Source organism: Anoplolepis gracilipes, chromosome 1 (genome assembly GCF_047496725.1).
Source record: "Anoplolepis gracilipes chromosome 1, ASM4749672v1, whole genome shotgun sequence".
In the NCBI taxonomy this organism is placed as follows: domain Eukaryota; kingdom Metazoa; phylum Arthropoda; class Insecta; order Hymenoptera; family Formicidae; genus Anoplolepis; species Anoplolepis gracilipes.
This window is the reverse complement of record NC_132970.1, coordinates 19012148-19037048: the sequence shown is the minus strand read 5'-3', so window position 1 is coordinate 19037048 and position 24901 is coordinate 19012148. Positions and strand designations below refer to the sequence as shown.

At 27.8% G+C, this 24901-nt stretch overlaps 3 protein-coding genes across 4 annotated transcripts; 1 reads left to right on the top strand and 2 right to left on the bottom strand.

The window, feature by feature from the left end:
* Positions 1 to 3773: 3773 nt before the first annotated feature.
* On the top strand, positions 3774 to 8628 carry LOC140673867 (uncharacterized). The gene is made up of 3 exons (XM_072907142.1): positions 3774 to 4300; positions 6897 to 7035; positions 7557 to 8628. The coding sequence occupies exons 2-3, from the start codon at positions 6979 to 6981 to the stop codon at positions 7866 to 7868; spliced, it is 369 nt and encodes a 122-aa protein (XP_072763243.1). The 5' UTR covers positions 3774 to 4300; positions 6897 to 6978; the 3' UTR covers positions 7869 to 8628.
* Positions 8629 to 10375: 1747 nt separating this feature from the next.
* LOC140673802 (uncharacterized) lies at positions 10376 to 16634 on the bottom strand. The gene is made up of 6 exons (XM_072907021.1): positions 16531 to 16634; positions 15210 to 15466; positions 13453 to 13722; positions 11668 to 11798; positions 11293 to 11458; positions 10376 to 10830 (listed from the first exon to the last, which is right to left on the bottom strand). Exons 2-6 carry the CDS (start codon positions 15462 to 15464, stop codon positions 10432 to 10434), a joined length of 1221 nt encoding a protein of 406 aa, XP_072763122.1. The 5' UTR covers positions 15465 to 15466; positions 16531 to 16634; the 3' UTR covers positions 10376 to 10431.
* Positions 16635 to 19226: 2592 nt separating this feature from the next.
* LOC140673394 (uncharacterized) lies at positions 19227 to 24293 on the bottom strand. 2 transcript variants are annotated; one of them, XM_072906398.1, is made up of 6 exons: positions 24210 to 24293; positions 22859 to 23115; positions 22077 to 22346; positions 20494 to 20624; positions 20129 to 20294; positions 19227 to 19669 (listed from the first exon to the last, which is right to left on the bottom strand). In XM_072906398.1, exons 2-6 carry the CDS (start codon positions 23111 to 23113, stop codon positions 19271 to 19273), a joined length of 1221 nt encoding a protein of 406 aa, XP_072762499.1. In that variant the 5' UTR covers positions 23114 to 23115; positions 24210 to 24293; the 3' UTR covers positions 19227 to 19270. The 2 variants fall into 2 exon arrangements, with proteins under 2 accessions (XP_072762499.1, XP_072762560.1); XM_072906459.1 differs by having other exon boundaries at positions 24192 to 24279.
* Between the last annotated feature and the right edge of the window lie 608 nt (positions 24294 to 24901).

Below are 24901 nucleotides of genomic sequence, written 5' to 3'. Positions count from 1 at the left end.
GCTTTGAGAGATTGTCAAAGTTAAAAAAAATCCATTGAATTATACTCTTCAACAGATCATAGTACAAATTTTGAGCATGCTAGGATATTAGAATAAAACAAAAAAAAATAAGTTTTGATTTTTTCTTTACTTACATTATTAGTTCGTCATGAAACAAAGTAAAAGAATCCCTCCAAAAATAATTTTATCATAAAATATTTGTGATAAGTATTTTAAGATGCAAAACAAACTAATATTAGAAATATTAAAAATGACATTTTTTCAGAAAAATAATAAATAAGCCATGCTATTTTTTACTATGTTTAAATGTGTACATTTTGCTAAAACTAATATTCAGCCATATTATTCATTTTAATTTTTCAATTATAAAATAATATATTATTAAAAAACTTTAATTAACATATATATAATATATTTGTAGATTTAAATAAGTTTATTCTGTATAATCTATAGGTTTTGGAAAATAATAAATAATATGTCATTTCAAAATATTATTTATATTATATAATAAAACATTTTTGATAATTTCTCTCTCTTTCTCTCTCTCTCTCTCTCTCTCTCTCTCTCTCTCTCTCTCTCTCTCTTTCTCTCTCTTTCTCTTTCTCATTTCATTATAACAATTAATGAGGCACACAAAAGAAATCAAAACTTTAATATTTTCTATGTTACGTCCAGGCCCGTAGAGAGGATGGGTCAGAGGAAGGGCATAACAAGAACTGTTCCGATGTCAAAAGTCTTATCGACGAGTGACTCGGTCGAGCGAGCTGCAGGTTAGCAAACAGGTAAACGACGGGTGTCGTTATTACTCTGTTATGCGAACGCTCTCTCTCTCGGTGGTCCCTTTTTGGGAAGAGAATCGAATCTCTTTTACGCGGGACGAGACCTTGTGTGATCTTTCGCGTGGAGGGAGAGGGAGTTAAATAAGTTTACCGATCATTTAATTTTTAAATTAACATTTATTCAATTGATCCCTACCATTATACATATAACTTTATTGATATTATCAAATCCGCCTTAAAATTATTTGTATGAGTGTGTGTGTGTGGATCGCGGGTGTTACAAAAGTACGGAGGTCATCAACCAGAAAAGAAGGGGAACGAGTGCGAGTCTAAAGATTTTATTCTGGTTGGTATTTGTACAATAGTTTATAATAAGAAAAAAAATAATAATAATAAAGATTTACGAACAGTGTTATGTATGTTACGGCGCGATTTCGCACACGGTCGTGTCGTCCGATCTATTGTCTCGATTTGCTCGCGAGAATCGGCGGGTCGGCACGATTTTAGGCACTTAAAATAAAGTACTAATGTACTTAATGTCAATACAATTGCGACATATCATCTATATATAAAAAAACTTATAATTTTATATTCACATCTCCTCGCTCCTATTGCCTCTTTATTATTTACTTATTTATTAATCGGAGCTCTTTATATAATTTTATTTTAACGCCGGCGAAAAAATGCGTACCTCTTACTCTTCATACTTTGACAGAGTCAACTTTTTATATGGACCCATAGCGGTAGATCATTTAAAGTCGTGGATAAAACTCCGTAAGCAGATTATTCTTAACAAACTAAAAATCAATTTTCTACACAAATGCATGAATTATAACATATTTCCGCCGCATTGCCATAATTTAATAAAAAACAACAACATAACTTTTCTTAACCGCAAATCCCATAACATCTTTACACATTTTAGAAAGAATTTTCTCATGAAGGTGATACGCTTAGAAATCAAAGATTTATACGATTCTGTTAGACTGGCACGCAGGAAAATGTTTGAGATTACACATTTAATCCAATTACACACACCGATATCAGTCTATAACCTATTTTTTACATCTCAAAGTCGACCTCTATACTCATATTTCATTAGAGAACGATCCAGACTTAACAAAAAATTCGACCATCTAATAAACAAACAACAAAAAGAACAAAAATTAACTACCCAACCTATTCGATATTTTCATCTACATAATATGTCAACACACCAACACAAATCAACCCATGACCAATCCGTCAATGCTTCTTACTCTTTAAAAAAACTTCCATTTTTTGACGATAAAATCGACACAAAAATTGAAATTGTACCAAAATTTGACAATCTACATCAGAACAACATATTTGACCTCAAAGACAATTGGTTTATAAATTTATCCTCTACACACTTTCCTAGAGAGATACAAGGCTTTCTACAATTAGGCGATAATTTCAGCGTACCTTCCACCTCTAGATCTAAGATAGCTACCGATTTTATCAAAAATTTTGAAAACAGTCTAAAAAAAGTTCCTGCCGAAAAAAGAACATTGTTGAGAAGTCGAACACAAACCATCATTAAATCACTTTCCACAACATCCTTTCCACAAAATGAAACCACTAAAAAACTAATCAACTTACAATCAACTACTAACATCTTCTTAAAAGAAAATTCGAATCTTATCCTTACCAGAGCGGATAAAGGTAACGTTACTGTTGCTTTGGATAAAGACAAATATACCCAAATAATGGAAAATTTATTGTCAGATAAAGAGACTTATATTTTATTAAACAAAAACCCTATTAATAAATTAATCTCAAGCCTCAATGACATACTGAAACGGTGGAAAAAACAAGAATACATCTCGACCATTGAATATCGTAAAATGTCCTTCAGTGAAGGTAATTTACCGCGAGCATATGGGTTACCAAAAATTCATAAGATTAACATCCCTTACAGGTTGATTGTATCATCTAATAGCCCATTATACAACTTAGCCAGTTGGTTACATAAAATCATGTACGACAGCTTCCCGAAACCGAATAGTCACATTGCAAATAGTTTCGATCTAGTCAACAAGTTATCTAATTTACATATTGATAATGATTCTAAGCTGTTTTCGCTAGATGTAATCTCATTGTTCACTAACATCCCGATCAATTTAGCAGTAGAAAGCATATCAAAGAGATGGCAATATATCACAAATAATTGCAACATCCCAGAATCAGAATTTTTAACAGCAATAAACCTAGTCTTAAACTCTACATACTTTGTCTTCAATAACAAATTTTATCAACAAACTTTTGGCACACCAATGGGCTCCCCACTCTCTCCGATCATCGCCAACATAGTCCTACAAGACATAGAGGAGAAAGCATTGACGTTATTGAATTTTACCCCTCCCATTTACTTCAGATACGTGGACGACATATTAATATCGGTACCTCCAAAATTTATTGACGAGACATTGACAATTTTTAATTCTTTCCATAACAGAGTACAGTTCACTGTAGAAAAAAATGACCACAACAAGATTAACTTTTTAGACCTAACACTCATTTTAATTAATAACCATCTAATATTTGACTGGTACCATAAGAACACATTCTCGGGTAGATATCTCAATTTCTATTCCCAACATCCTAACAACCAAAAAAGAGGCACTGTAATAGGCTTAGTTGATAGAGTATTCTTATTATCACATCCCACGTTCCATGAAAAGAATATCCAATTTATAATAAAGATTTTACTGGACAACTCCTATTCAACCAATTTTATATTCAGAACAATTAACAACCGCATAAAGTTTTTAATTAACAATAGACCATCCGACAGAAAATTACAAACACCCAATAATAACTCATATTTCACAATTCCATATTTGCATACAGTAACTGATGAAATAAAGAATGCTCTAAAAGATGTCGACATCAGATTAGCCTATTATAGTATAAACAAAAACAACAAATTTATTAAGACACACAAAGATCCTATCCCTAGTCCCATGAAAACCAACGCGGTATACAAAATTAATTGTCTAAATTGCGACGCTTCTTATGTTGGTCAAACGGGCAGAAAGCTGAATACTAGGATAAAAGAACATAAGACCAACATAATGAAGCCCAATAACAACAAATCAGTGATCACTGACCACCGCCTAACATACAATCATGACTTTGATTGGGACAATGCACAAATACTAGACAACGAGCCCTATTACACAAAAAGACTGATATCTGAAATGTTATACATTAAACGACAAATAAATAGCATAAATCTACAAACAGATATAGAATGTTTGCCAGCTATTTACGATGATATAATAAACAAACTGCCTAAGATCTAATGTCACCTATCTAACTCTTTCCATCTTAAATGTATTTTTCGCCCTTGAGCTCATTACCATCTGTACCATCGGCATAACCACACGTTAAACATCAGTTGTCGCGATATATATACCATAGATTCAACAACACACAAACGAAGCGCATATCCTGTAAGCTTTTTCTGAGTCACCACCATTATACACAAACTAACGGTAAATTACTTTATTACAAACAGGTATTTATTATACTCATTTTATTAATACAGACTTAACCCCTCAATCTAACTGCATACCTCCCTCGGTCTAGAAACCTCGGAGAATTGCCTCGCGGGATTATTATGCAAGCCGTACAATAAAAGAGCCGAACAAGTTGGATCGTTTTATATATATGTAATTTATACAACTAACATGCGATAAATATGTACAGCGGTTCTGAGGCAGTGATCCTTTTAATCATGCGAATACGATCACGGATTTTATGTTCACACATGTCTTGCCCCTTTATTATGAGATGTTTTATCATTAATTTCGTTTTTATTTATAATTCATTTATTTAATTTATATATTATGCTGAAGAGGATTCAAAACATGAATCGAAACGTTCAAATCTTTATTATAATTTCCGTCATTCTATAGAATGTTACTAATGTACTTAATGTCAATACAATTGCGACATATCATTTATATATAAAAAAACTTATAATTTTATATTCACATCTCCTCGCTCCTATTGCCTCTTTATTATTTACTTTAAATAAAGAACAAGGTTGAATAAAGGGGGAAGGTGACGATGAGAGAAAGAAAAAAAAAACAAAAGAGAAGGAAATTAAACTTACTATTTGGGCAGATTGGTTGCGTTTTAGCTGCTGGTGTAGTTGTGGCTCCAGTTATAGTCTTACTCGGCGGATGGTCTTGTTGAGCACTGACTCTAATAGGTTTTAAGACGTAAACGGAACTCCCGTAGTGTAGACGAATTGCTTGAGTCAGCGAACGACCGAAAAATCTGTGCCGAATGAATCTGATGCTGTACTGTCGACTGATTTTAATTTTTGGTATGATCGTAATGCGCGAGTCTTCCCTTTTTATATTAAATCTTGAGGGCGTGTTAACAATTTGGGCGGAAGTATTTTTGAGATTTTGACGTGTAAAAGCTGTCGTTCGGTGAGATCCTTCTCCTCCTTATTTTTGATTGTTGCTGATTGGTGGGTTCTGTACGGCCTCTTAGGAAATTTGGAGATTCTTCATTTGGTTATCTCCTGGGATTATGCGGCTGTTTTTATCCATTATTTATTTAGGGGATCTCGCTTTCGGTCCTTTTCGGTCATTTCTTTGAACATCGATTTCAATGTTTAAAACATTTTTTTCGTTCCGCGGCCCTCTTATGACTGGTCGAGCAATTATTGCTTTATCTTTATAGAATGTAAAGACGTGGAGCCGACAGTGCGTAGCGGCATTATTTGTTTCTTTCTTAGGATTATGCAGCTGTATTTGTTGATTTATTCATTTAGAGGATCTCACTATCGATCCTTTCCGGTTGTTTCCTTTGAACATCGATTTCAATGTTTTAAAATATTTTTCGTCGCGCGATCCCTTTTATGATTAGTCGGGCGATTATTGCTTCATTTTCGTGGGAGGAAAAACGTGAAGCCGACAGTGCGTAGCGGCATTATTTGTATCTTTTTTAAGATTATGCAGCTGTGTTTGTCTGTTTCGTTGTTTAGAGGATTTCGTTATTGATCCCTTCCGGTATTTGTTTAGATATCGTTTTTAGTAGGTCTAAACATTATTTGATAATAACGGTTCTTTTTTATTGCGCGACCCGTTTTTTGTGACCAATCGGACGATTATTGTTCATTTCGTGGGAGGAAAAACGTGGAGGACGAAAAACGACAGGACGTAACATCTACATTATCTTACTAAATGCTTTTTATTTGAGCTGTAAAACTATGATAACTTGAAGTCAAATATCATTGTAGCACAAAAAAATATCAAAGAGATCTGTGGTTTATTAACAAGAAATTTTTTCAGAAATTAATTGCGATTGAATATACGTGAAATTTATGATGTGTACTACAAGTGTTACCTTTGTTTCTCTCTACGATGCGAAATGATACGAAAAAAAATGATAAGAAAAATCGATCCAAAATACCTTATGAGACACATAAATTGATATATAATTATTATATATAATAATTGATTATTATATATGATAATTGATTATTATACATGATATAATTGTATTATAAAAGAATAAAAAATATATACTTTTTGATATTTAATTGATTGTGCTTTATGAAATTTATATTCATACTGTAATGTAAAAATTCAATCTTACTGATTAAAAAACAATAATAATAATAAATTTATACTCACAGTTCTGATATAAATATCTTCTAAATTTTACATAAACCTTGAAATTTATTAATATGACAAGTAATAATTAAAGTTAGAATAAATATACATTATCAAATAAAAAAGTAATTAAAGTAAGTTATTTATAGTACATTTGTTTATCTGCTTTTTTCTTTGCATATAACTGAAAGATTAAAAATATGTCTATCATGTTTTTCTTTAGTATAAAAGAATATTATTATGTCAGGCGTTATGACATCTGGATTTTGAATCAATGATTAATCATTTTAATTCATCATATATCGTTATCACGTACGTAAGAACGTTATATAACAAAGTTAGCGCAGGTGTACCACATCAAATAATATATTGACAAATGAAAGCCAGAATGAAGTCTTGGACATTTTGCAGACCTACTAAACAAATTTTGGCTAATATATAAGCGTATTTATTTCAGAGATCGTTACTGTAGATCAGCTCCTTCTTGAAGTTAAATCTTCTATATCTCTTCGAATCACACAAATTTTATCCAAACTATAATGGCGCGTGTTGCTCTTCTAGTGACCATGCTGACGATTCTGGGCTACATGAGCCAGGTAAGTTATTATTCAAAGGCTTATTCAAGAATATTTTAAAAAATAGCGAAATTCATAGTCGATTAAATAACAATTGCTAAGTACATCAAATGTTGCAAAATATTAAAGGCAAGCTAAACTGTATCCATCGCCAATTATGGTATATACACATGAAAACAATTTGATGTAAAACAATAATTATAATTCAAAATTAACAAATAAATTTTGGACTTTACAAATTTTGAATTTAAACGACCAACTAATATATTTTCTTAATAAAAAAAATGTTATTTTAATGCTTTAAGTAATACTTAATGCGTATTATTTATAATATTTAATATATTATTTAATAATTATTCTTCTTTGCTTATTATAGTTAGATTTAAATATATAACCTATGATTACAATATAATATACAATATAATAAATATACAACATATTTACCTATATATATATATATATATATATATATATACACATAATGCTTTATTCTATATTATGCAATATGAATAATTGTTTTTATTTTATTAATTGCTTGTTAGGCCATCCCAGTACCAGAAAATGTGGAACCTAAATCTGAGCTGGAAAACTTTAGAAACTTAGATGAAATCAAAGAACAATTTGAAAACCTTATGGAAGATAAAATTGAGGATTGGTTAAAAAATACATTCCCAGATGTAAATGTAGAAATCGAGAAATTCGAAGTTGAGGTGCCTAAACTATTTGCCCTGACTGATGAAGTTTCAGATGTTAATGATGCCAATCAAAATATCATTAGTGAACAAAAATGGAAAAACAAGCTAAAGAAAGTAGTCAAGAAAATTATCAAAGAGGTGATCAAAGCAATACTTTAGAGGATCGAAACAAAATTGATGAAATACTGAAAAATATAACAGAATATGCCAAGAATATTCTCAGCAATTTGACTAAATAATCGGTTTTAGCAAATATAATTTAATATATACATTCAATCAAAAATAATATGTTCGGTATATACAATACATACTTTTTCAAATATTGTTTCTAACAGTTAGGCATTTTACCGAGTCAAAATTAAGACCTAAAGTTACAACACACACGCGCACACACACACACACACACACACACGCCCATATATATATATATATATATATATATATATATATATCATATTGTTCAGATTTATATTGATTATTAATTCTCTTAAATGGCCTCTTCACTTTAACGACATTCTCGTTCAATTTTGATAAAATTATGTAATGTTTATCAAAATTAGCACATTAAATCAGATGCAAAACATGTATGCGTTAACATTGTAATGAAGTTTTACTTCGACGTGTAACTGTAAAATGTTTAATAAAATAAAAAAGATATTATTATATATATATATATGTTAGATATTAAAAATAAAATTATTTTGTATTCACTCCACATTACATTAGATAATATAATATCACAAACAGACTATAAGCATTTGCAGTTTTAAATTGGCTCACAAGTTGCATATCACTATTTGATATTTATATATAAAGAAAAAAGACAGTACCGCGAAGTAATATTTCATGAATATTTCGCGAAAATTGTATCAATTAAGTCAAAGCTTTTAATAATCAATAATAGTTAAGTAAATAACTTGTCGTATCACTAAAAGGTTATACAAACATTGCTTTACCTAGACTATGCAAGTGTGTTCGCATACATATATTTTACGAGTCGTAAATAAAATAAATATCTTTGCGATTATATATATATATATATATATATATATATATATATATATATATATATAATCGCAATATAATTGTGATTAGCGCAATAATTATTGAACTATTAATTAAAAACGTTCAGGGTATGCTGAGCGCTATATGCGGCGCCCGCTTCTATACTGAGCGTTTTTAATTAATATTTTAATAATTATTGCGAAAATCAAAAAATGATACAGGACTTTTATGTTCAGTTTGATCTGCTCTATCAGCCCTAGAGAGGTGGGGCGATTATTACCGGACATCTTGTACATAAGTATAATATTGTTCGCTCAGCGTTTTTAATTAATATTTTAATAATTATTGCGAAAATCGCAAAATGATCTAATACTTTTTTGTTCAGTTCACTGTACTCTATCCGTTCACGAGCGTTGGCTCGTTAGTTATGAGACACCCTGTATATATATATATATATATATATATATATATATATATATATATATATATATATATATATATATATATATATTATATTCACAAAATCTTTTATTTTAATTGATATAGTCGAACTGGAAATGAATAAGTTTTAGAAAAAAAATAATTCAGATAAAACTTCTTTTTAACAATTGTTTTAACAGTTTAGAAAAAGTTGTTTGGTTTGAAAGAAGAAAAAAAAACATTAGTTCGACTATGTATGTATGCATGTAGATACCTATGTATGTACATATGTATATATATACGCATATACATATTTTATATTATACCTATATAATTATATAAATACATATACATATTGTTACGTCCCTGGAATTCATCTCCTAAGTGATTCCGGATGATCGTCGTCAGGGATGTTGGAAAACAACTCGTGTGCGTTTGTTTATCGGCGCCATATCGGATTTGTACTCGAGCTGTAATACCTGGAAGACGTATTCTCCGGCAGCTGTCATTAATCTATGAATATCCTGTTCTGATTATATTTCTTGTTCTGTTATATCGTTCTATTAGTAAAGTTCTTACGCGTTCTATAAAGAAGTAATTATTTCGGTCGTGAGTGAGTGAATGTGTGTGAGACCGGACGTAACAATATATGTATATTATTTTAATTTTCTAATTTTTATATTTTTATTTTTTATATTGTCCTACACCTGTATGTCTGTAATAATGATATCTGCAATTAGCTTTAATTTATAAAGAAGTCTTTTATTAAAATAAAGAAAAAGTTTTGACGCATGCACTCATAAGAATGATAGCAGTTATGTGAAATAATTAAATAATATTGTTTTAATTTTTGTATTAATTTCATTTACATTACTTTTTACAATGTACAATAATGTTTGCAATAACTTTTATCAAATATAAAAATAATTTAATAAAATAAATATGTTAATAAATTAATAGAATAGATATTTTTAAATTAATCTGCTCTAGAATTTTATCAAAAATTTAAATTTAGTTTTTTAATTCCTAAATTCCTAATTTTCAAATTTTTTAAAAATTTACTATTTTATATTTTAATTTTACTCTAATTTAATTTAATTTAATACTAAAATTCAATTAAATTAGAGAATTAAAATATAAAAATAATTTAGAATTAACATTTTAAGTTCTCCGCAATTAATTTCAATATTTTCGAGGAGATGAGTACAATGCTTTTCTATGTCTATCATTCGTAATAAGAATCCTGTTGAATTTGGGTTCTTTATTATGACAGATTAAGTACAGATTAAGTATTACATCAGGGATCCAACAAACCCCATTCGTCATACATAGGCACTCGCTTCATCATAACTTTTTTATAAGCTTCATTTTTATAACCCGGATTCATATAGCCATCTTTGTGCATAATCTCATCTAAACCTTTTGCTTCTTCCTTATCGACCAGCATTAGTGGTAATAGCGTAAATGATGATATCATTCCATAGGAAGCTCTTCGCTTTAGAGCAACCTTCAACTCTTCCACCGTAAGTGGTTGTGTTTTACAATTCAGTTGTTTCATAGTCGCCGACAGAGTACAAATGTACTCGTTAAACAAAATATCTTTATTATTTTCCAAGACATCCGGGGAAGGACTGGTACTGAGGAAATAGAGGAGATCGATCGCCGGCGATATGTAGACACACAGTTGAAAGTCCACCTACAATATCAAACGAACTTTCTCAATTGAAGCAATTGAATTGAAAATGAAATCAGTGCACGGAAAAAGAAGTGCGATTCCTAATATTTAGGAAGTCACAGTGGACACTTTGTGCAGATAACACGAACAGATGTATCTAAAATCGATCAAACTGAATTATTTCGTTATTCATAATATGCTGTATTCTAAAGTGTATTATCATCAGTTCTTTATTTTAATCGGAAAAGTTGATATATAATTGAAATATACATTAACGCATATTGATCGTACTCTTTAGGGAATTCTTATTCGTTTTATATAATTTATTTTATTTAAAAATTATTTTACTCTTTAATGTAATTATAATAAATAGTTAAAATTTTAGGTTTAGAAATCTTAAATGCATATAAAGAATTATAACAAATAGCCACTAAGTTTCTATATTTAGAGGATATACGGATTTTTATGATACGTGATACTTACAAAAATATGATCAATAGGTTTGCCATCATCGTCATATTTGAACATCATGTTATTCACCCAGCAATCACCATGATTGATAACATTGAAATCATCCTCGGAAAACTTGCAAGCCTCTATTCCTATTTGATATATGTGATCGGTCAATTTAGCAATTTTTTCCGAGTATCTAACATTAGAAGAAGCATATAAATGTGAAACTAATATTCGCTATATGCACAACTTAAGCGCAATTTATATTTGTATAGTATGTCATTTCTATGTTTCATTTGTTTAACATTTTTTTGCTTTAAACATTAATTTTTTAATATATTATGTTTAATATTATAAAATATTATTTCTTTACAACTAAAAATTCTGTTTGCATGTGAACTTCACCTTTTCATTCCTGGCCAGTTCGCCATTTCCTCTGCTAACTGTTTAGTACTCAGAACGAAAAATCCTCCCATTTTTGATTGGTGTTCACTGTTAAACATTCTTCTCGAATACATTTGTTTCTGATTTGGGTCCTATATATTAAAATATATTTTTTAATCTACATTTATAATCACAAAATAAAAACATTAAATTTTTATGATCATAATTTTAATTATGTGTAAAGTATTATGTATAAAGTTTTATTTTTAAATGTTTATGATATGAAAAGTATATATTAATGCAGAATATATTGATTAAAAAAATATTGACTTTTGATCAATTTATTAAATTTGTTATTAATTTGAAAATTGCAGAACAGGTTCTAAAAAAAAAATTTTAACAATTAAGAAATTAATATTTGTTAAAGTAGACTGTAGTTTTAGTGTTGAAAAAACGTGCTTAACTTTTGTTTTCTCATTCTGTTTTCTTAATTAAGCGCCAAGAGAGAGATGTGCCTCAATAGAAGTTATAATAAAAAATATTGAATTTTATTGAATGTTATTCTTTGCCAGAAATTTTCGTTGAATTATGAGCGTGGTCCAATAATAAAGATACAAGTGCTGATTATAAAATGTGTGTGTGTGTGTGTATATGTGTGTGATCTGTACACACAATCCCGCAGTCAGTGGCATGTATTGTTGCATGGGAAAAAAAACTAGCTGCGCAAGCATTGTTATCTCTTCCATCCACTGGTCAAAGTTTAGCAAGTGAATGAAATAGCCGATGAAAATTATTTCAAATTTGAGATGCACATCAGATTTTACAACCAGAAAATGTGAATTATAGTGTAAAATTCATCAATAAATATTTATGGCCAGAATGTTTTATATCGAAAAGAAGTGTGCGTATGATGTAAAAAATTAAAAAAAAGCCAAATAGTATATTTTTAAATTTAAAAGATGTATCGTTGTGTCATCTAATAATATATACTCATGATTTCGAAAGAAAAAAAGAGAGAAGGAGATCAGGTGTGCAGATAATTAACGCCTGTACTTTAGTTATCAAACTGCCTACTTTATATAGTTTTATATATGTATAGTTTCAAACTCTAATCTGTCTATAAAGTTCAAAAATACTCCTATAAAATTACTACGGTTAAATTTATATTTAAATTTAATACCATGCAAGTTTTAAAAATTCTTTTAAAAATTTAATTTACACTTATTCTATAAAATAATATCTATTACTGTTTGCTACTATAGATCTATATAAGTTGTACTAAGAAGTTTTGTTTCTCAAAATTCTGGATGAAACAAGATAATAACAAAGTAAAATAATATTTTTGTATATAATATTAAATCTCGTTTAATATATTAATTAGCAAATATTTTGAATATAAAATTAAATAAAAAACATGAAATATACATTATTCTAAAGTTACTGTTTAATTATATTAATTATATTTTCATAAATTTGTACAATTTATTACAAACGAATTAATAAAATAATATTTATAAATACATATTTTATTACAAATACATATATGTTTTTTAAAATACATTAATATTTATTATATAAAGTTTTAAATTATTTTTTATTACTGTATGTATTATAGAATATAGAAGGAAAACTTTTATAGTAACTTTAAAATAAACGTTATTAATGCAATAAAAGTAAAGATTTTCATATATGTATTATTGGATCGTTTTATATTATTGGCATAAATGCTATTAACATAAACTCTATATAATAGTGAATTTTTAATCACCTCAAAAAATATGTTACACTTGATTTGTACTGATTTACCTTTTCGCATACAGCTATAGAGCTTGCATGAAATCTGGCTATTCCGCGTATCGCTAATATACAATGAGGTAGATCAAGACCAGCCTGACGACAAGCCATGCGAAAGCCGAGAGGCGCAAGATCCTCCATCACTAAAAGAGTTGGATCGCTCTCTTGCACGTACAAGCCTTTCCCGCTCAAACGATACTTGGACTCTAGCAACGTGTTCATTTTATCTAAAGTGCCTGTCATCATCGATATCTCCGTATTAAATAGACGTGATTGCGTAACCTGTAAAAGAAATTTATTTAACATCAATAAAAAATAACAAATTTTTATTTAATATATTTGCATTATTAATCATATAATTATATAATTATATATATTATAATTATATAATTATGTAATATTACAAAAGCCTAAAAAACAAAAAACAGTTTTCTATAAAAAAAAAAATTAAATGAACGTACGTTCTTTATACAAGTAAATGAGTTTTTTCAATTAAAATTTTATTTTAAAATAACCTCATCACATTTATACAAATAAATGAGATTTCTCAATTAAAATTTTATTTCGAAATAACCCAAGAATATTTTATTTTTTATTTATTTGCTTGTATAATTTGCACTAATTTCAGTGTTTGCACACACCATATATGTTATTTGAGAAGTCAAATTTTTATTGATCAAAGAATCAATTCTAAACTAAATAATAAAGTATATTATTGCAATTAAATTTATTTGTATTAAATATAAATATAAATATATATATATATATATATATATATATATATATATATATATATATATATACATACATACAGTACCGGCCAAAAATATATCACCTTTAGTATTTTTGAGTATAATTTTATTCAAAGTGCATGGATATTTATAAATATCATAATATATGTTTTGATAGTAAATAAAATATTTTTCATAAAATAATATAAAAACTTAATTTTAATAATATAAAAAATTAATTTTATAAATAAGTAAATTAAATTAAATTTATGCTCAAAAATTCTAAAGGTGATATATTTTCGGTCGGTACTGTATATGTATATACAAGGTGTCTCATAACTAACGAGCCAACACTCGTGAACGGATAGAGTACAGTGAACTAAACAAAAAAGTATTAAGTCATTTTGCAATTTTCGCAATAATTATTAAAATATTAATTAAAAACGCTTAGCGAAGAATATTATACATATGTATAAAATGTCCGGTAATAATCGCCTCAACTCTTTAGGGCAGATACAGCAGGTCAAACTGAACATAAAAGTCCTGTATCATTTTCCGATTTTCGCAATAATTATTAAAATATTAATTAAAAACGCTCAGCGTATGAGCGCGCGCCGCATATAGCGCTCAGCATACCCTGAGCGTTTTTAATTAATAGTTCAATAATTATTGCGCTAATCGCAAAATGATACAGGACTTTTATGTTCAGTTTGAGCTGCTCTATCTGCCCTAGAGAGTTGAGGCGATTATTACCGGACATCTTGTAGATATGTATAATATTGTTTGCTAAGCGTTTTTAATTAATATTTTAATAATTATTGCGAAAATCGCAAAATGACTTAATACTTTTTTGTTTAGTTCACTGTACTCTACTTACTCACGAGCGTTGGCTCATTAGTTATGAGACACCCTGTATATATATATATACATACATATATGTATATGTATATTTTATATATATATATATATATATATATATATATATAAAATATTTAATTTATTTGTATACATAAACATGTACAAATTAAACAAACTTACAAATTCTTTACGAGCGCCTTCAAGTGTAGGCTCAACTTTAATGATGACAGATCTTTTTTCCGAGATTTTATGGCCGTTTTGATCACGTGAATATTCGACATTAACTCTTATCATGTCACTAGTATAGTTGTCACCCTTATTCGTAGCCGGTTTTACAAATATATCGATCACTTGAACAGAATTGTCATTTTCCGACTTTCGTAGGGCCTTCTCCATAAAACACAGATTTAACCATGCCGGTATTTCTTCGGCCATTTCTGAAATTGAAATTGTAGAACTGGAGAATTTCCCCGATAAATCATTTCTGGCGAGTTCTTCTCGCCGTGTCATAAAATGCGAAAACGATTCTTTACGATAACTTATTGTTTATGACAAGATTTACATATCACATTTTCTTTCTTTCTACCCAACTTGCTTCTGTCCCTCTCTTTCTTTTCCCCACATTTCAACTTTTAATTTCCTCCGCCATCTCTTTTTTGTCGTTTTTTTACTGATTTTATCACCGTCTTTCTTTCCGTGTCTGTCTGATATATTTTAGCATTCTGTTGTGCGTTTTAGATCGCTTTCAATTAATGTTTACACTTACTTTTACTCACACATTTTGATTGAATTTTATTAATATAATTCGTCTTATTTTATTTCAATGTCAGAGTCTTCTCTGCGTTGATGACATCAGAATTTATATAACATTGGCGATAATAATTACAAATACACACTCAGAAGACCAAAAATTAACATACAATAATATTAGTATTATATAATTGATTGTTTATATTTTTTAAGTTACCGCAAATCGTAGAGTTACATTACATTTTTTATATCTTAATTATTAGTAATAATATATGCATTAAATAATAATGTATTTTTTATATTTTTCTTTAACTTTTAATAAATTAAGCTATTTAACCCAATATGTAATTATCTAATTAATTAACTTCTCGCTTGTCTAATCTGGAATTACACTTGGTCCTGTTGCATGTAATAAGGATTAAATTCTTTTATCAAAAAGGACGGCTAAACGAATGTCTGAAACATACAGCATAGAGCAATCCTCCTGATCGTTGACCTGTTTTTCGAACTTGATAGTTTGTTTGACATGAGAACATATATTTTAAAGCGTATTATTAAGATATATTTGTTACGCCGATGACCCCTCTATGTATATGTCTGAACGTAACCATTTTTTTCAAAACACAATAATTATCCAAAAGCTAATCAAAGTTGCATAATTTTTTTATTATTATTTTACAAAGCAAATAATCTACAAGTATGTTTCTTCAAGTGATCATTAATAGAAAAGAAACAAAATAACTACACTTACTTATGTTTAGCTCAATTTGTGTACTTCACTTAATGCTCACACTACACTCACTGCTTCACGAAGACCAAGCGCGAAATGAGATACCTAGAATAGAAATGAGAAGTTTTATACTGATAACAATACTGCAATCTGTTATACACACTCAATAAATTACAGCTTAAAAGTTTATTTCATTTAATGCTGCACATGATGACGACCATCACGATCATTAACGGTTAATAATCTGTCTTATACCGACAGACTTCCTGATTCATTCCAAGCTAGCTCATTAAAGAAAAAAATTAAAAAGACTATCGAAAATAAATATGGGTTGTAAAGCAAGAAACATTTGCTGAAGAGGAGACTTTAAGCTTTAAAGAGACTGAAGGATATAGATGTTTGACTACTTATTTTTAATAAAGAGTATCAATGTAATGAGTATGTATAAAACTGATATTTAAAGACGAAAGAAATATAAAATAATAAAGTGCCAGAATAAATTTATAAAATAGATGGTAGGGCTAGAACGCTTCAAGTTATATTGTATATAGAGAAGAAGCAAAAAACAATTCTTGAGAAATAGGTAAAATAGCAATTAGATTTAAGAAAAAGGTTAAAATAAAATCGAGTAATAATATAAAAGGAATGATGTAGAGAGGAATAGAGAAAAATAGAAGAAAACTAAGAACGGACAGACAGAAAAATGTATTTTCGAGAAATGTGTTATCTGCAATAGAACACGTGTTTCTCAGTATTATTATTAAAACAAACATGTTTGTTAATGACACGTGTTTCCCAGTATCATTATTAAAACAAAAATGTTCTTGTAAAAAATTTGGTTTGATAAAATGCGCTTGGTGTAAATCAATCTTACGTTTTGCCTACTTCTTTGATAATTATTACCTTAGTGTAAGATTGCAGAGACAAATGTAATACCACAAGACGATGAATAAATGCATTAATATTATTTTAATTATCTTTTTTTATAGACCTATATATATATATATATATATAAAACCAATAAATTTACAGGGTGTGTCAAAAGTCTGGATACACTCAAATATCTCGTAAATGTTGCATTTTAGAAAAAAATGTTTAAGACAAAAGTTGTAAGACCCAAAAAGACGCATTTAACAGTAATGGCCGTTTGACTTTGGATGGCGTTGCCAAGGTCAGATCAAGGCCAACTTGAATATTTTTAATAAAATTTCTTACTTTTTATTGCATACTTTTATAGCTGATGTTGAGATGTTTTCAAAACACTTATTACAAATCCTTTTTCGATAAGAACTTTTTGAGTTATGAGTCCTCATAAATTAAGAACCTTCGGCATTAACGTAATTCAAAACCTGAATTTCTATAACTAGGTATAAAAATTAAAATTTTATGACATAAAAAAGTATAACAATATAAATATATATCTTTATAAAAATTTAATTGCTATCAAAAAAATATTCAAAACTGCTCTTTACAAAAAAAAATATAAAAAATTTAATCGTCTAGGAATCTAATTTGCTCGTCACAATTACCAAGATCCACGTGCACAAATATTACTATGATTTTACTACAATTTCACCTTGAAAATTTCACATCGAGTACATATCTCTAGCGTAAAAATGCAAAATCGAGTTGAGAACTAAACGACTAAAAAGTCGAGAATAAATAATCTTTATAATTGATTAAAAAAAATCATTATGCCTCTGACATGTAAAGAATACGCGCGAATCTCTTAAAAAGTCTGCCGAAAATGGCGCTGATTTGGAAAATGTTCAGTAAATTTATTTATGTAATATTGTTATTTATAACTTTTTAAAAAAGACTTGCCTCTCCCTAAAAGCATTTATACATGTCATTTCTATGGTAGTTTTGTTGATTGGTACTGGAAAAAAATTAATTTTTTTGCTGCAGTAGCAATTATAAACATTTACCCTTTTTTTTAACAATTGTTTTAACAGTTTAGAAAAAATTGTTTGGTTTAAAAGAAAAAAAAATTCATATTAGTTCGACCATGTATGTATGCATGTACGTATGTTATACAATATGTATGTATATACTACATACATATATACGCATATACGTATTTTATATTATATTTATATAATTATATAGATACATATACATATATATTATTTTAATTTTCTAATTTTTATGTTTTTATTTTTTTTTATATTGTTTTACACTTGTATGTATGTAATAATACTATTTGTAATTAGCTTTTATTTATAAAGAAATCTTTTATTAAAACGAAAAAGAACGCATTTTGACGCATTCATTCACAAGAATGATACCAGTTAAGTGAAATAATTAAATAATGTTGTTTTAGTTTTCTTATTATTAATTTTATTTATAATAGTTTTTACAACGTACAATAATGTTTGCAATAACTTTTATCAAATATAAAAATAATTTAATAAAAAATATGTTAATAAATTAATAGAATAATAATTTTTAAATTAATCTGCTGTAGAATTTTATTAGAAATTTAAATTTAGTTTTTCTTTATTCCTAAATTCCTAATTTTTAAATTTTTTTAAAATTTATTATCTTATATTTCAATTTAACTCTAATTTAATTTAATTTAATACTAAAATTCAGTTAAATTAGAGAATTAAAATACAAGAATAATTTAGAATTAACATTTTAAGTTCTCCGCAATTAATTTCAAAATTTTCGCGGAGAGTACAATGCTTTTCTATGTCTACCATTCGTAATAAGAATCCTTTTTGTGTTCTTTATTATGACAGATTAAGTACTTATTACATCAGAGATCCAACAAACCCCATTCGTCATACATAGGTACTCGCTTCATCATAACTTTTTTATAAGCTTCATTTTTATAACCCGGATTCGTATAGCCATCTTTGTGCATAATCTCATCTATATCTTTTGCTTCTTCTTTATCAACCAGCATTAGTGGTAATACCGTAAATGATGATATCATTCCATAAGAACCTCTTCGCTTCAGGGCAGCCTTTAACTCTTCTGCCGTAAGTGGCTGCGTTTTACAATCCAGTTGTTTCATAGTCGCCGACAGAGTACAAATGTACTCGTTAAACAAAATATCTTTATTATTTTCCAAGACATCCGGAGAAGGACTGGTACTGAGGAAATAGAGGAGATCGACCGCCGGCGATGTGTAGACACACAATTGAAAGTCCACCTGCAATGTCAAACGAACTTTCTCAATTGAAGCAATTGAATTGGGAATACAATCCGTGCACGGAAAAAGAAGTGCGATTTCTATTTAGGAAGTCATAGTGGATATTTTGTGCAGATAATACGAACAGATGTATCAGAATTCGATCAAACTGAATTATTTCGTTATTCATAATATGCTGTATTCTAAAGTGTATTATCATCAGTTCTTTATTTTAATCGGAAAAGTTGATATATAATTGAAATATACATTAACGCATATTGATCGTACTCTTTAGGGAATTCTTATTCGTTTTATATAATTTATTTTATTTAAAAATTATTTTACTCTTTAATGTAATTATAATAAATAGTTAAAATTTTAGGTTTAGAAATCTTAAATGCATATAAAGAATTATAACAAATAGCCACTAAGTTTCTATATTTAGAGGATATACGGATTTTTATGATTCGTGATACTTACAAAAATATGATCAATAGGTTTGCCATCATCGTCATATTTGAACATCATGTTATTCACCCAGCAATCACCATGATTGATAACATTGAAATCATCCTCGGAAAACTTGCAAGCCTCTATTCCTATTTGATATATGTGATCGGCCAATTTAACAATTTTTTCCGAGTATCTAACATTGGAAGAAGCATATAAATGTGAAACTAATATTCGCTATATGCACCACTTAAGCGCAATTTATATTTGTATAGTATGTCATTTCTATGTTTCATTTGTTTAACATTTTTTTGCTTTAAACATTAATTTTTTAATATATTATGTTTAATATTATTTCTTTACAACTAAAAATTCTGTTTGCATGTAAATTTTACCTTTTCATTCCTGGCCAGTTTGTCATTTCCTCTGCTAACTGTTTAGTACCCAAAACGAAAAATCCTCCCATTTCTGGTGGGTGTTCACTGTTAAACATTCCTCTCGAATACATTTGTTTCTGATTTGGTTCCTAAATATTGAAACATATTTTTTAATCTACATTTATAATCATAAAATAAAAACATTAAATTTTTATAATTATAATTTTAATGATATGTAATTGAGGAATTAGATATTATATTAATCTTTTTTAGGAATTATGAAGAAGACGAGTGTAGTTGTACTTTTTTAATGTAAAATATGTATTATTAATGTAAAAAATGTAAATAATGTCTTATTAATTTAATTTTAAATTATGATTTTTTTCAAAGATAAAAAGTTTTGTAATTTATTTACGCATATCTAATGTATGTAATAAAACATTTCTAACATTAAAAAAGTTTTATTCTTAAATATTTATAATTTAAAAAATATATATTAATACAGAATATATTGATTAAAAAAATATTGACTTTTGTTTAATTTAAAAAATTTGCAATTAATTTGAAAATTGCGGAACAGCTTCTAAAGAAAAAAATGTAAACCATTAAGTAATTAATATTTGTTAAAAGCACAATTTCACTACTTTTATATTGAGCAGACTGTAGTTTTTGTGTTGAAAAGATGTGCTTAATTTTTGTCTATTCCATTTTTAATTAAACGCCAAAAGAGACATGTGCCGTAATAAAAGTTATAATAAAAAATATTGAATTTTATTATTAAACGTTATTTGCCAGAAATTTTCGTTGAATTATGGACATGGTCCAATAATAAAGGTACAAGTGTTAATTATAAAATATGTGTGTATGTGTATCTGTACACACAATCTCAAAGTCACGGGCTTGTATTGTTGCATGGAAGAAAAGACTAGCTGCGCAAGCGTTGTTGTCTTCCATCCACTGATCACTGTTTGCTACTATAGATCGCATAGATCTATAGTAGCAAACAATAATAGATATTACCATATCTATTTCTGTTTGTTACTATGGATCTATGCGAGTTGTAATAAGAAGTTTTGTTTTTCAAAATTCTGGATAAAACAAGATAATAACAAAGTAGAATAATATAATAATATTTTTGTATATAACAATAAATCTTGTTTAATATATTAATTAGCAAATATTTCTAATGTATAATTAAATAAAACACATAAAATAAAAATTATTCTAAAGTTACTGTTTGATTATATTAACAATATTTTTATAAATTTGTATAATTTATTACAAACGAATTAATAAATTAATATTTACAAATACAAATTTTTTACAAATACATATATGTTCTTTGAAATACATTAACATTTATTATATAAAGTTTTAAATTATTTTTTATCACTATATGTATTTATCAGAATATAGAAAAAGAAATTTTATATTTACTTTAAAATTAACGTTATTAATGCAATGAAAGTAAAGATTTTTCATATATGTATTATTGCATCGTTTAATATCACTTGCATAAATGCTATTAATATAAATTCTATAAAAAAGTGAATTTTTAATCATCGCAAAAAATATATTACACTTGATTTGTACTGATTTACCTTCTCGCATACAGCTATAGAGCTTGCATGAAATCTGGCTAATCCGCGTATCGCTAATATACAATGAGGTAGATCAAGACCAGCCTGACGACAAGCCATGCGAAAGCCGAGAGGCGCAAGATCCTCCATCACTAAAAGAGTTGGATCGCTCTCTTGCACGTACAAGCCTTTCCCGCTCAAACGATACTTGGACTCTAGCAACGTGTTCATTTTATCTAAAGTGTCTGTCATCATCAATATCTCCGTATTAAAAATACGTGATTGAGTAATCTGTAAAAACGATTTATTTAATATCAATAAGGAATAAAAAATGTTTATTTAATATATTTGTATTATTAATTATTATATAATTATATATATTATATAATATTATAAAGGCCTAAAAAACAAAAAAAAGTTTTCTAAAAAAAATTTTTCAAAAATAAAGTAAATGTACGTTCTTTATACAAGTAAATGACATTTTTTAAATAAATTTCATTTCAAAATAACCACAACACATTTATACAAATAAATAAGATTTCTCAATTAAAATTTTATTTCAAAATAACCCAAGAATATTTTATTTTTTATTTCGTTGCTTGTATAATTTGCAAAATTCTCAGTGCTTGCACAGACCATATATGTTATTTGAGAAATAAAATTTTTATTGATTAGGAAATCGATTCTAAACTAAATAATAAAATCTATTATTACAATTAAATTTATTTATATATATATATATATATATATAAAATATTTATTTTATTTGTATACATAAACATGTATAAATTAAACAAACTTACAAGCTCCTTACGAACGCCTTCAAGTGTAGGCTCAACTTTAACGATGACAGATTTTTTTTCCGTGATTTTATGGCCGTTTTGATCACGTGAATATTCAACATTAACTCTGATCATGTCACTAGTATAGTTGTCACCTTTATTCGTAGCCGGTTTTGCAAATATATCGATCACTTGAACAGAATTGTCATTTTCCGACTTTCGCAGGGCCTTCTCCATAAAACACAGATTTAACCATGCCGGTATTTCTTCGGCCATTTCTAAAATTGAAATTGTAGAACTAGAGAATTTCCCCGATAAATCATTTCTGGCGAGTTCTTCTCGCCATGTCATAAAATGCGAAAACGATTTTTTACGATAACTTATTGTTTATGACAAGATTTACATATCACGTTTCCTTAATTTCTAGCCAACACGGTTCTTTTCCTCTCTTTATTTTTTCCTTATTCCAATTTTTCGTTATCTTCGTCATCTCTTTTTTGTCATTTTTTTACCCATTTTATCACCGTTTTTCTTTCCGTCCGATATATTCAACCATTTCCTTGCGTTTCAGATCGCTTTCAATTAATATTTACACTTACTTTTAGTTACACATTTTCATTGAATTTTATTAATATAATTCATCTTATTTTATATTAATGTCAGAGTCTTCTCTGCGTTGATGACATCTGAATTTATATAACATTCGCGATAATAATTATAATTACAAATACAGACACAGAGGACACTAATTATCATAATAATAGTGTTTTATAATTAATTGATTGATTGCTTATATTTTTTATGTTACTACAAATCGTAAAGTTACATTATATTTTTTATATCTTAATTATTATTAATAATATATGCATTGAATAATAATGTATTTTTTCTATTTTTTTTAACTTTTAATAAATTAAACTATTTAACCCAATATGTAAGTATCTAATTAATTAACTTCTCGCTTGTCTAATTTGGAATTACACTTGGTCCTGTTATGTTTAATAAGGATTAAATTCTTTTACCAAAAAGGACAGCTAAATGAATAAAACATACAGCATAGAGCAATCTTTTTCCTGATCGTTGACCTGTTTTTCGAACTTGATAGTTTGTTTGACATGAGAACATATGTTTTAAAGCGTATTATTAAGATATATTGTTATGCCGATGACCAATCTCTCTCTCTTTCTTTCTGTATGAGTCTGAACATATCAATTTTTTTCGAAACACAATAATTATTCAAATCTGATCAAAGTTGCATAATTTTTTGTTATCATTTTACAAATCAAATAAACTACGATTATGTCTCTTCAAGTGGTCAATAGAAAAGAAACAAAATAACTATCGCTACACTTACTTATGAGTTTACACTTACTTATGTTTATCTCAATTTATGTACTTTACTTAATGCTCACACTACACTCACTGCTTCACGAAGACCAAGCGCGAAATGAGATACCTAGAATAGAAATGAGAAGTTTTATATTGACGACAGTACTACAATTTGTTATACTCACGCAAAAAATTACAGATCACAAGGCTATTCATTTAGTACTACACATGATGACGACCATCACGATCATTAACGGTTAATAATCTATCTTATACCGACAGACTTCCTGATTCATTCCAAGCTAGCTCATTAAAGAAAAAAGAATAAAAAGACTATCGAAAATAAATATGGGTTCTAATGCAAGAAACATTTGCTGATGAGGAGACTTTAAGCTTTAAGGAAACTGAAAGATATAGATGTTTGACTATTTATTGTTAATAAAGAGTATCAATGCAATGAGTATGTATAAAACTGATTTTTAAAGACAAAAGAAATATAAAATAATAAAGTGCCAAAATAATTTATAAAATGGATACTAAGACTAGAACACTTCAAGTTATATTGTATATAGAGAAGAAAAAAAAATTAAATCAAATTATCTGATAAAAATTAAACTATTAATTAAAGGAAGAGATATAATTGTGTAAAACTTATATTTTATATATACATGTATATGCACGACATTATTATACTATAAACACTGTAAAGTAATAAAATAAAATCAACTCTTTTTT